Source organism: Hemitrygon akajei, chromosome 8 (assembly GCF_048418815.1).
Source record: "Hemitrygon akajei chromosome 8, sHemAka1.3, whole genome shotgun sequence".
NCBI lineage: Eukaryota > Metazoa > Chordata > Chondrichthyes > Myliobatiformes > Dasyatidae > Hemitrygon > Hemitrygon akajei.
In genome coordinates, this window is record NC_133131.1 from 105499160 (window position 1) to 105512808 (window position 13649).

The 13649-nt window shown below is 44.5% G+C and overlaps 1 protein-coding gene across 1 annotated transcript in view; it reads left to right on the forward strand.

The window, feature by feature from the left end:
• The window catches only part of LOC140732138 (polycystin-1-like protein 1), a 181529-nt gene that overhangs the window by 46585 nt on the left and 121295 nt on the right, over window positions 1-13649 (forward strand). The window contains exons 17-19 of the mRNA XM_073054354.1: window positions 1864-2085; window positions 4914-5074; window positions 6128-6547. Coding sequence (XP_072910455.1) covers window positions 1864-2085; window positions 4914-5074; window positions 6128-6547 — 803 coding nt within the window. The remainder of the gene's footprint in view (window positions 1-1863; window positions 2086-4913; window positions 5075-6127; window positions 6548-13649) is intronic.

A 13649-nucleotide genomic window follows, 5' to 3' on the forward strand; every position in this document is an offset into this window, starting at 1 on the left:
TTGGGGATCATACGGCCGTCCGACATCCCATGAGCCTCCCCCCTGCACATGGTGCCCAAAGCAACAGGGGGCTGGAGACCATGCGGCGACTACCGCAGGCTGAACGAGGCTACAACACTGGACCGCTACCCTGTGCCGCACATTCAGGATTTTGCAGCAAACCTGCACGGCGCCCGGGCACTGATTGCCACCTGGGTATCTCGCTTTGGTGTACCAGCCCACATTACCTCCGACAGAGGCGCCCAGTTCACCTCCAGCCTGTGGTCAGCTATGGCCAGCCTTTTGGGGACACAGCTGCACCACACCACTGCCTACCACCCACAGTCGAACGGACTGGTGGAGCGTTTCCACCGTCACCTTAAGTCGGCTCTCATGGCCCACCTCAAAGGGCCTAACTGGGTGGACGAGCTCCCCTGGGTCCTGCTCGGAATTCGCACGACACCCAAAGAGGACCTGCACACATTGTCGGCCGAGTTGGTGTACGGCGCACCCCTGGTCGTCCCAGGAGGGTTCATACCAGCCCCAAGGGGGCAAGAGGAAGAACCCGCAGCAGTCCTGGGCAGACTACGCGAGAGGCTCGGTAACCTGGCCCCCATACCCACTTCACAGCATGGGGAGAACCTGACCTGCGTACCCAAAGACCTGCAAAACTGTAAGTTCGTTTTTGTACGACGGGGCGGACATCGGGCGCCACTACAGTGGCCCTACGAGGGGCTGTTTACGGTGATCAGAAACAACGGGTCCACATTCGTGCTGGACATTGGGGGGAAAGAGGAAGTTTTCACGGTGGACCGACTCAAACCGGCCCATGTGGACTTGGCACAGCCGGTTGAGATTCAGGCACCGCGGCGCAGAGGCAGACCTCCCAAACAGAGTCCGGCCCAGACTGTGGACATTGGGGGGGTGTATCGCCGGTTTTGGGGGGGGGGTTATGTGACGACCCACTTCCCAGCGCACTCGAACCGGCTCACAAAGCGGCGCGCGCCAGCATTGAGGCAGGGCCCAAAGAGGGCGCCAAGCCTGCTTCACCAGCAAGGGGACAAGCCCGTGCACGTGGGACGGGACTGCGAATACGCACCCCCTACAGCATTCCCGCCTGGGGAGGGTGGGATCAGGAAGGCTTTAAAGCGAGGCTGCGAAGTTTGAATAAACCTCTTTTGTAACTGCAGCTCACCGACTCCGTGTCGTTATTGCAGCGCTGCGTGTAGTACACCGCTACAAGCCCATGCTATTGCAGGGAAGATACTAGTATGAATGGAAGATTGATTGACTGTCAGGATGCAAAGAGTGAGACCTAATCCTTTCATGATATATGTCAATGATTTGAAAGACAGACTTGATGGATATATGGTCAGGTACAGACAATGCAAAGACAGTTGGAGGGGCAGGTAGTGTTGAGGATGTAGGGAGTCAGCAGAAGGACTTAGACAAGAATGGGCAAAGAAGTGGCAGATGGAATATAGTGTAGCGTTATGCAATTTGGTAGAAGGAATAAAGGCATAGACTATTCTAAACAGGGAGAAAAATCAAAAATAGCAACGACAAAGAGACTTGGACGTCCTCATACTGGATTCCCTAAAGATTAACTTGCAGGTTGGGTGGTGGTAAGGAAAGCAAATGCAATGTTAGCATTCATTTTGAGAATATAAAAGCGTGAATGTAATGCTAAGGATTATAAGGAATTGGTCAGACTGCACTTGAGTATTGTGCACAGTTTTGGGCCTCTAATCTAAGAAGAAATGTGCTGGCATTGAAGAAGATCCAGAGGAGGTTCGTGAGAATGATTCTGGGAATGAAAGAGTTAAATCAATCTGGTGTGTACCTTAACTATCTAGATTAATTTTACTTTTGCACTCTTCACAGGTTTTCTTGGTCATGTGAAACAGTGAGTGGATTAGATATCCCTTGCTTCAAACATAATGCAAGTGATACTCTGAATACAAACTCCAGTACCATCAAGCTCCCATTGTCTACACTAAGAACTGATATTGACCAGTTTCTCTTCAAGTTAACAGTCAGCAATAATAACAGATATTCTTCAGAAGCACAATTGTTTATAACAGTTAAAAAAGAAGATAACTTAAGGCAAGTACTTGATTATTCTTGAACAACACTTGCGAAAGCAGATTGTCCATTTGGAAGCATATTTAAGATTTTTGTATTAATTCTGCACTCACTCACCATGTATTAATTAGCAAAGTCTTGGGAGCCCACTGGGAGAAAGTACTTACTGATTGTCAATTTCCTAAGTTTTAAGATATTACACTGAAATAACAACAGGAAGGGGGCTGCTAGTATGTAAATTTGATCTTTTGGAGCCAAGTTGGTTTCAAGGTTTGGCAAAGGGAATTTGATATTAAATCAGCATTCTCTGGTAGATTAGGTCATCTGAAAGTGTGCATAATGCCACTGGGTACAGTTGATCACATAACAACCAGAAAGGTTTAGGCATGGGACTTGGAATAATGAAGCTGAATATTGATGGGGAAAAAATAGTCTTGAATTGCCAATATTAAAAAATACTGCTGGTGATTATGCACCTCCTCTGATATCTGGTTTCTTTAAAGTTGTTTACTTAAAATGCCCTAAAATGAGTGGGCTGCTCCTGCTTTACATGTACAAGAAGAGATTTCACCACTGAAGGTTCCTTTTGGCTTTGACTGGGCTATTGTGTCATAATTATGAGATATGCTTGGCTGAATCATGTACATTTATGATTTCCAACTTACCTATCACTTAATGGTTGGCTTAATAATATAAGCAACGTCACCTTTGTCTACTTCAGAATAATCAAGCCTCCTACTTGTTTCACTATGGCAAAATTTATTTCTGAAGTATCATGCACTTTGTACAGTAAACAACCAAAAGAAATGCAGAGGTCTACTGTATCACCATGTAAAGGTATTTTTGCAGATTAATGAAGTTACAGCACTGTTAGAGTGAACAAGAGAAAATCTGCAGATGTTGGAAATCCAAGCAACACACACAAAATGCTGGAGGAACTCAGCAGGCCAGGCAGCATCTGTGGAAAACAGTACAGTCCATGTTTCGGGCCAAGACTTTTCAGCAGCACTGGAGAAAAAAGATGAAAAGTCAGAGTAAGAAGATAGAGGGAGGGGAGGGAGAAATACAAGGTAGTGGGTGATAGGTGAAACCAGGAAAGGGGGAGGGGTGAAGTAAAGGACTGGGAAGTTGATAGGTGAAAGTGATAAAGGGCTGGAGAAGGGGGAATATGATATGGGAGGACAGAAGGCCATGGAAGAAAGGGAAGGGGGAGGAACACCAGAGGGAGGTGATGGTCAGGTAAGGAGATAAGGTGGAAAGTGAAATGGGAATGGGGAATGGTGAAGGAGAGGTGGTGGGGAGCATTACCGGAAGTTCAAGAAATTGATGTTCATACCATGAGGTTGGAGGCTGCCCAGATGGAATATCAGGTGTTGTTACTCCAACCTGAGTGTGGCGGTAGAGGTGGCCTTGGACTGACATGTTGGAATGGGAAAGGGAAGTAAAATTAAAATGGGTGGCCACTGGGAGATCCCACTTTTTCTGGCGAATGGAGAATAGTTGCGCGGCGAAGCAGTCTTCCAATCTACTTTGGGTCTCACCGATATTCAGGGGACCACACTGGAGCACTGGATACAGTAGATGACTCCAACAGGCTCACAGGTGAAGTGTTTCCTAACCTGGAAGGACTATTTGGACCTGAATGGTGGTAACAGAGGAGCTGTAGGGGGAGGTGTAGCACTTGTTCTGCAGGAGGGAGGTCAGTGGGGAGGGACGAATGGAGAAGGTAGTCGTGTAAGGAGTGATCCCTGCGGTAAGCAGAAAGTTGGAAAGATATGCATGTTGGTGGGATCCCATTGGAGATGGCAGAAATTCCAGAGAATTATGTGCTGGGCATGGAGGCTGGTGGGGTGCTAGGTGAATGGTAGTGGCCAGCCATTTTAAGTCTCTTTCCCTTTCCCATTATGACAGGCCAGTGCATAGTCTCCTCCACTGCTGCAAAGAAGCCTCACTTAGATTGGAGGAGCAGCACCTTATATTCCGTCTGGGTAGGCCTCCAATCTAATGGCATGAACATCGATTTCTCAAACTTTTGGTAATTCCAGCCTCCTCCTCGCTTCACCATTCCCCATTCCCATTTCCCTCTCTCACCCTATCTCCTCACTTGCCCATCTCCTCCCTCTGGTGCTCCTCCCCCCTTTTCTTTCTTCCATGGCCTTCTGGCCTCTCCTATCAGATTCCCCCTTCTCCAGGCCTTTATCACTTTCACTTATCAACTTCCCAGCTCTTTCCTTCATCCTTCCCCCTCCCTGGTTCCACCTATCATCGACTACCTTGTAGTTCTTCTTCACCTTCCTACTCTGACTTCTCATCTTTTTTCTCCAGTCCTGCTGGAAGGGCCTTGGCCTGAAATTTCGACTGTTTCCTCTTTCCTCATAGGCTGACTGGCCTACCGAGTTCCTCCAGCATTTTGTGTGTATTGTTAGAGTGAAAGTAGCTTTACAGTAAAAGATGTTGTCAAGCAAATTTGTGTTTTATATTTTAATTGGGTTGTTTCACTGTCACTGAGAATAAATGTAAAAACAGATTTTTCAGTGAAGTGCCCTACACTGGTTGGCCTCTGTATTCTTTTGTGACATGCTGTCAGCTACAATTCCATCTCATCGGATCAGGGTGGAATAACTTGTATGTAAATTTATTTCTGGCTTTGCTACTCATTAATTACTTAGTATTTGATTGGGTGAAAAAGCCAAGCTCTTACAGTCTGACCTCCTCAGCCAAAGGTACTCCTGTTTATATTGTTAATTGAGCAATAGTTGAATACCAGGCAAGAGGAGGAACATATTCACTTAGTGATTTATTGTTGCCTAACTCTTTGTGATCTTTTGAATACACAATGCTTTTTACAGGCTGGTGAAGCTCCTTTGTGTTGAATGTGTGAATAATTCAGTCAATTGGAATGATGCATTTTCTGTCAAGGCTGTGTGTGAGGAGTGCTCAGAAACTACGGACCTTTCATATTCTTGGAAGTTATTCCTAGTGAATGCAACAGAATTGGAATTTTTTGAAGGTGAGTCAGATAAAGTGTTCCAGAACATTCCAGTAACCTCAGAATAATAGGGGATACATTAGTTTTTATATTCAGTATTAACATTTCTATAGACATGTAGACAGTGGTTCAGTGACAGAGCAGTTTTACCCACACAAAATGCTGGAGGAACTCAGGGCTGATGAAAGGTCTTGGCCAGAAACATCAACTGTACTTTTTCTCCAGAGATGCCATCTGGCCTGCTGAGTTCCTTCAGCATTTTGTGTGCGTTGCTTAGAGTTCCAGCATCTGCAGATTTTCTCGTCTCGGTTTTATCCATGAACTTTTCAAAAGGATGAAAGTACATATCCTGCCAAATAAGGCTGACGAATTACAATATTATTATCTGTATAAAATCACTCATCGTCAGATTTTCTGCTCTGTGGTTGCCTGCTTGCGAGTGACCGTGTCTAACTCAATGGCAATTTTTTTTGTTGGCCTGTGCAATGTTCAGTAAATTACAGTAGTAAATAGATAATTGTGGGGACAATCTGCTGGTTAATGCATTAGCTGTGGGGAGAAAAACAGAGTAAACGTTTCAGATTGTCAACTCCTCATCAGAGTAACAACTCTGGAATTCTCTTCCCCAGAGACTTGTGGGGGCAGAGCCATTGAATGAGTCCAAGGATGAGACTGACAGACATTGGAACTAACAATTTGCGGGGGTTGAGTAGAAAGCAGGAGGACCAGATATAATTTTATTGAAAGGCTGAAAGTGCTCAAAGGGACAGTTGGCCTATTTCTGCTGATTTTTTAAAATGTTCTTATTCTGAGGGCTGACATGACCACCCATACAGAAAAGGCACATTTTCCATTACATCTCTCAGTCTATGGTTTGCACCAACTAACTTTCTGTTCAGAAACTTATTTTGTTAAGGATGTGACTTGCAAGTTTTGCAACGCATATAATAAATAAAAGTCAGGATAAACAAATCACATCTTTTTTCAAGAATCAAGACTGCTTCGGTTCAATCGATTGATTTTTCTCTCGTGTCAGGTAAAATAATTTTTAAATATTATGTGTTTGCTTTATAGTTCCCTTCTGTAGACTGGTGATGGACAACTTGCATTCAAATTTATTTGGTCCCATTGTGACTGATGATTCTCCTGCACTGGAAGCAACTTCCAGCATACAAACATCACTGGTGACAGCTGTTCACTCCAGCATTCAATTTACAACCAGGCAACAAACCAAAGACACTCACAGTACTTCGATTGGTCCACTTGATAGAAATAATACTGGCAATGCTACCAGCACTACCACAGTTTCAATTTTCCCCTTTACTCCAGTTCATACCCTGCTGACTAACACAACGAACAGAATCAGAAGACCTACTACCTTACAGGATCAATTCCCTTTTCCGATTCCTGAAGAGCAGGTATCTGGTGGAAGGCCTCAGAGGAGAATTCCCCGAGCTGCTAAGTCAACAAGTTCTTCATTCAATAATGCTTCAGGTAAAACTTTTAAAATTCAGATGTTCGTATGCAATGTTAATGTTTTCACCCATTTATTAGTTGCAAAGATATCTCATTGTATTGGTTCTAAAAGGTCTGTAAATGTGTGATGTAAACTTGATTGGACCAACTGTAAAAGTGCTTTTGATTTGCGTTTAACATTAGCTCACTTGTTGGGTTAGAGTATATAATGTTTTTAAAGATAGTGTCAGGCACTCCCGGTCTCCATCCAGTTAACAAGAGTCACCTGCCACTCATTTCAAACTCATCACCTGCAGCCTATTTAAACCCAGCACTCATCCATAGTCCTTATTCACCCACTGAACCAGCCAGTTGCTTCTAACCTACAGTTGCCTTGTTACCTGTGGTGCTTAGTATCTGTTTTCTCCTGTTTTGTGGCTACTCATGGTTTGTTATTTTCACAGTCTATTATTAAAGTTGTTGTTCATTGCTGAAAGGTCTCTGCTGCTTGCTTTTGGGCCAAGCCTCCTCTACATTTCCTGCCAGGATGGGTGAACCAGTAATTGACCTTGCAGAGTTTGCTCGCCGAAAGGAAGTTGTCCGCCGACATAAGTCCACGACCCAGAAGCAGCAGGAAACCATTAACTATCTGCTCACCACTCTCAAACAACTCTCTGTCTCCTTACAGCAACCTCACACTGATCAACCTCTTCCTTCAGAGTCCCTGATTCCAGTGCAGAAATTTCCTGTCCCAGTACATTTGTACACTTTGAGTTCCAGGCATCCCTGTATTCTATGGACTGAGCCAAGGTTGCCTTCATCATCTTTCTTTTGAATGGGCGAGCCCTGACCTAGGCCACTGCTAACTGGGACAATAAAAACACCATTTGCAATAAATATAAGGAATTTACCACTGAGAAATACTGGGTTTTCAACCATCCAGGAATTGGAAGGGAGATAGTGGACCGGATACTTTGTCTACAGCAATGCTCACGCTCGGCAGTAGACTACACCGCAGAATTCAAGATGATTGTGGCGGACTGTGGCTGGAATGCGGAGGCACTGCTGGTTGCGGCCCTTCAGCCCTCCAGTTAACATGCATCATGTGGAAAGAGCCTCCAGCTCACCAACCAGTACCCCTGTTCCATTTCCAGAACTATTTCAGGCTGCAAAACCTTCATTGGAGATGCCTCCAGAAGCCATGCAGTTAGGGAAAGCTCCCTTCACCCTACCCACTCCCAAGAGTGTGAACACCAGTAGAGAAACAATTTGTGCACCTACAATGGAGCAGCTGATCACCCATGCATCAAATGCTCACTGCATCCAGGAACACTGCATCACCAGGGAGATGCGATGGGCTTTCTGTCTGGTAAGCTCCCCTTGGGCCCTCTTTCCAGCACCATAGCCTGACTGACTGTCTCTGGTGGATTCCAGCACAGCAGGATATTTCTGGACGGGAGTCTGTGTGTGCACCCTGGATTCCCTACCGAGCCGATCTCAGAATCAGAATTGGGTTTAATATCGATGGCATATGTCATGAAATTTGTTAACTTAGGGATGGCAGCACAATGCAATACATGATCATATATAAAAGTCAGTAAATCCATTACATAAGTATATATGTATATCAAATAGTTAAATTTAAAATAGTGGAAAAACAGAAATAATATTAAAATAACTGAGGTAGTGTTCATGTGTTCAATGTCCATTTAGGAATCGTATGGCAGAGGGGAAGAAGCTATCCTTGAATTGTGCCTTCAGTCTTCTGTACCTCCTTTCTAATGGCAATGATAAGAAGAGGGCGTGTCCTGGGTGATAGGGGTCCTTAATAATAGGCGCCGCCTTTGTGAGGCTGCACTCCTTGAAGATGTCCTGGGTACTCTGGCGGCTAATTTTACAACTTTCTGCAGCTTTTTTCAATCTTGTGCAGTAGCCTTCCCCCTCTCCCTCCATACCAGACAGTGATGCAGCCTATCGGAATGTGCTCAACATTACAACTGTAGAAGTTTTCGAGTCTTTTAGGTGACAAGCCAAACCTCCTCAAATTCCTAATGAAATACAGCCACTATCTTGCTGCCTTTATAGCTGCATCGATATGTTAGGACCAGGTTAGACCCTCAGATCTTGACAGTCAGGAACTTGAAATTGCTCACTCTCTCCAATTCTGATCCCTATATGAGGATTGTTTGTGTTCCTTTGTCTTACCCTTCCTGAAGTCCACAATCAGCTCTTTGGTCTTATTGACATTGAGTGCCAGGTTGTTGCTGTGACACCACTCAACTAGATGATATATCTCACTTCTGTATGCCCTTTTGTCACCATCTGAGATTCTGCCAGCAATGGTTGTATCATCAGCATACTTACAGATGGTATTTGAGCTATACATAGCCATACAGTCATGGGTACACAGCTGAGCACACATCCCTGAGGTGCACCAGTGTTGATTATCAGCGAGGAGGAACTATTATTACCAATCCACACAGATTGTGGTCTTCTGGTTAGGAAGCTGAGGATCCAATTGCAAAGGGTGGTACAGAGACTCAGGTTCTGTAGCTTTTTGATAGGGTCTGTGGGAATGATAGTGTTAAATGCTGAGCTATAGTCAACAAACAGGTGCTCATATTGACTAGCTGATCCAAGACTGTGAGAAGAGCCATTGTGAGCTATCTCTCACTCCTGACAGTGAATAGTGACTTGTCAGTTTGAATCGCTGCATGCGGTACGGAAGGGGTTAACCAGCACTCCATGCAGTAGAGGTTGCATGCTGTCCTACCGTCCCTCTGATACAGTGCCATAGTTCCAAAATCATAGGTTTTGTTTACTAGAGCCTGTACGTTTGCCAGCAATATAGTCAGTATTGGGAGTTGGAACTCCCAATTTTTTAAAAACTCACTTTTAACCTGGACCAGCAGCTCCATTTCCTTCGAGGAGTCTGACAATAAGTACGGTCATAATTGGTATTGTTTCCAACAGTTTTAAGCAGCAATAGATTGCTCAATCACATTAAAAAGTCTTTATTAATTGTACAGACCTTGGATGCTTTTGGATGGTCAGAGTGCACAAACAGCCTACATTCGAGCATCAGAGAGCACTGGAAGCCCATCCAATTCTTACTTACTGACTCACTCAACACTTTAATCTTGGCTTACCCCGCCTCTCCGCTCATGACTTTCACTTCACATGGTCAGCCAGTTCAAAGCTGAGTTGGGGATCCACCTGCCTGCAACCACAGTTGACTTCACCCCATGAATCCAAGGAGATAGAGGAAAGCCATGACCTCACTAATCTCCAGCAGGAGTACCATGACTAAGCCATCATCTTCAGTAAAAGGGAAGCCAGCAACTCGCCACCTGCAGACCATACAACTGTGCAATCGATCTCCTCCAGGGTACCGCCTCTCCCTCTCCCCTCCTGAGACCCAAGCCAAGAATGACCACTTTACTGAAGCGCTACAGCACAGCTTCATGCATCCATCCGGGAACCCAGCCAGTGCAGGATTCTTCTTTATCAAAAAGAAAGATGGGGGTCTCCATCCCTAAATCTTCTACAGTGGACTCAACAAAATCACCACGAAGAACCGTTACCCTCTCCCCTTGATGGGATAGTGTGTTTGAAACACTCTGTGAGGCCCAAATCTTCACCAAACTGGATCTATGGACCAATGGTCACAGAAATAGCAAATTAGCCAGCAGAGAAGTCTTTCCACATGCATGAAGTATCTGTTCTAGGCCAACTGTCCCATAATCTACACACCTCCTCTGCCATGGCTATGTCACACTTTGAAGTTCTTCTTGGCTACCAAAACACAATATTTTCCATGGAGGAGTCAGCAATGGTGGTCTTGTCCATGTGAATGCTTGGCAGAAGGCACGGAGGGCCATCCCAGCTGACATCTGTATCTACTGCCAAAAGGAACATCACCAGTGACTACACCGGCCTGGGGACCGTGCCTGCCTGTCCACCTGAAATCAGGCCTTGCAAACTCTCTCCCTGGTTCATTGGTCCCTTCAACATTACCCAACACATCAATCCAGTTACTTACCCTCTCCAGCTGTCACTGCCCCTCAGGGTCACACCTATCTTCCAGGTGTCCTGCCTGGAGCCCAATGTTTGTGGTTGAAGAAAACCCTGAGGTCCATGAGCCAGTCCTCATTGGAGGATCAGAGGTGGAGAGGGTCAGCAACTTTAGATTCCTTGGCATTATTATTTTGGAGGACCTGTCCTGGGCTCAGCACGTAACTGCAATTATGAAGAAAGCACGGCAGTGCTTCTACTTTCGTAAGAGTTTGTGAAGATTTGTCATTACATCTAAAACTTTGACAAACTCTTTACATGTGCAGTGGAGAGTATATTGACTGGCTGCATCACAGCCTGGCATAGAAATACCAAAGCCCTTGAATGGAAAATCCTACAAACAGTCATTGATATGGCCCTGTCCATCAGGGATAAAGCCCTCCCCACCATTGTGCATATATACATGAAATGCTGTTGTAGGAAAACAGCAGCCATCATCAGGGATTCCCACCACCCAGGACATGCTCTCTTCTCACTGCTGCTATCAGGAAGAAGGTACATGAGCCTCAGGAGTCACACCACCAGGTTCAGGAACAGTTATTACCCCTCAGCCATCGGGCTTTTGAACCAAAGCAGATAATTTCAGTTGTCCCATCATTGAAGTATTCCCACAACCAGTAGACTCACTTCCTCAGGACTCTTCATCTCGTATTCTCGATATTTATTCCTTATTTATTATTATTATTATTTCTTTCTTTTAGTATTTGCACAGTTTGTTGTCTTTTGCACACAGTTGGTATGATCTTTCATTGATTCAATTTTGGTTATTATTGTGGATTTGTTGAGTAATGCCAACAAAAAATTAATCTCACGGTTGTATGTGGTGACAAAGTATGTATGTTGATAATAAATTTACTTTGAACTTTGGATTCATTGTCCATTCAGAAATCTAATGGCAGAAGGGAAGAAGCTGTTCCTGATATGTTGACTGTGTATTTTCAGGCTCTTATACTTCTGTCTTGATAATAGCAATGAAAGGAGAGCATGTCCTGGATGATGGGAGTCTTTTGTGATGTCTTGAGTCTTTCATTTTTGAGGTGTCGCCTTTTGAAGGTGTCCTCGATGCTGGGAGGCTAGTTCTCTTGATGGAGCTTGCTGAATTTACAACTTTGTTCAGCTTTTTCCGATCCTGTGCAGTGACTGCTCTATACCAGGTGGTGATGCAACCTGTTAGAATGATCCCCATGGTACATCCGTAGAAATTTGTTAGAGTCTTTGGTGACATACTAAATCTCCTCAAATTCCTAATGAAATATAGCCATTGGCGTGATCTTCAGAAATGTTGACACATAGGAACTTGAAACACCTCAGCCTTTCTGTTGTTCTGTTGTGGGACTGCTGTTGTTCCCTCTCACCTCCCCTTCCTGAAGTTTACAAACAATTTCTTGATATTACTGATGTTGAGTGCAAAGTTGTTTGTTGTGACACCATTTAACCAGCCGATCTGTCATGCTCCTGTAAGCCTTCGCACCATCTGTGATTCAGTCAACAACAATTGTATCATTGGCTAATTTATTTATTTTCATTTGATCTGTACCTAGCCACAGTCATGGGGGTAGAGACAGTAGAGCAGTGGGCTAAGTGTGCATCCTTGAGGTGCACCAGTATTGATTGTCAGCAAATAGGAAATGTTATTTCTGATCCACGCTGACTGTGGTCTCTGATGAGGAAGTCAAGGATCCAGTTGCAGAGGGAGGTATAGAGTCCCAGGTTTTGAAGCTTGTTGATTAGCACTGAGGGGATGATGGTGTTGAATGCTGAGCTGTAATCAGAAGACAATAGCTGTCTATTGCTGTTGTGTCCAGGTGGTCCAAAGCCAAGCAGAGAGCCAACGAGATTGTGTCTGCTGTAGACCCATTGTGGAATAGGCAAATTGCAGCAGGTCCAGGTCTTGCTTAGGCAGGAGTTGATAATTGTCTATGACCAACCTCTCACAGTTAATGTGAGTGCAACTGGGTGTTAGTCATTCGGCTTTTCTTGGGCAGTGGTATGATTGATGCCGTTTTGAAGGAGGTGGAAACCTCTGACTGCAGCAGTGAGAGATTGAAGAAGTCCTTGAAGACTCCGACTGGTTGGTTGGCACAAGTTTTTAGTTCTCTACCAGGTACACCATTGGGGCCTGATCTTTGTGAGGTTTCACCCTATTGAAAAATGTTATTATGCCAGCCTCTGAGACAGACATCACAGGTCACCAGATGCTGCTGGGATTTGTAGAGCTGTGGTTTTATTCTGCCTTTCAAAGGATGCATAAATGTTATTAAGCTCATCTGGGAGTGAATCATCACAGCCATTTATGATGTTAGGTCTCACAATTGTCTGCAAATCCTGCCAGAGCTGATGTGCATCCGATTCCATCTATAACTTCAATCGAAGTTGCTTTTTCCTCTCTTAAAATAGCCTTCTGTAGGTTGTATCTAGACTTCTTGTACACTTCTGGATGGCATTGAATGCCATGGATCTAGCCCTCAACAGATAGTGCAACTCTGGTTCAGCAATGGTTTCTGGTTTGGGTATGTCCAGTATGTTCTCAAAGGCAAACAGTCATCCATGCAGAAATTTATGAAGTCTGTGACAACTCTGACATATTCTTTCAGATTTGAAGATGAATTCCTAAATATTTCCCAGTCCACTGATTTAAAGCAGATGCCCCTTGACCATACCTTTGTGGTCCTCACCACTGGTGCTGTAGAGGAACAGCCTAAGGCACTGTACATGCTAATCAAAGCCATGCAAGTATACACATGAATAAAGACCTAACACTCTCATATCACTTCATTTGAGATGTTAGAGAATAAGTGTAAGAATATGAATAGGACTAGGTGGGAAAAGATGAATATTTGGTGAGAAATGAATTGTTGGAGTCTAAAATTGTGGGTTTTGTCAAAAGGGTTCGGATCAAAAGGATAGAAGATGATTGAAATGCTATATCAGGTCAAAGAGTTAGCCAGTATAAAAATAGCTAGTATATGTTTCTCCTCTGCCCTTCTCCACTCTTAGCCTGAATACAGGGTTTTTGCAACTCCTTTCCCCCAACATATACCACTAGGCGCACCGGGTTCCTCCAGTA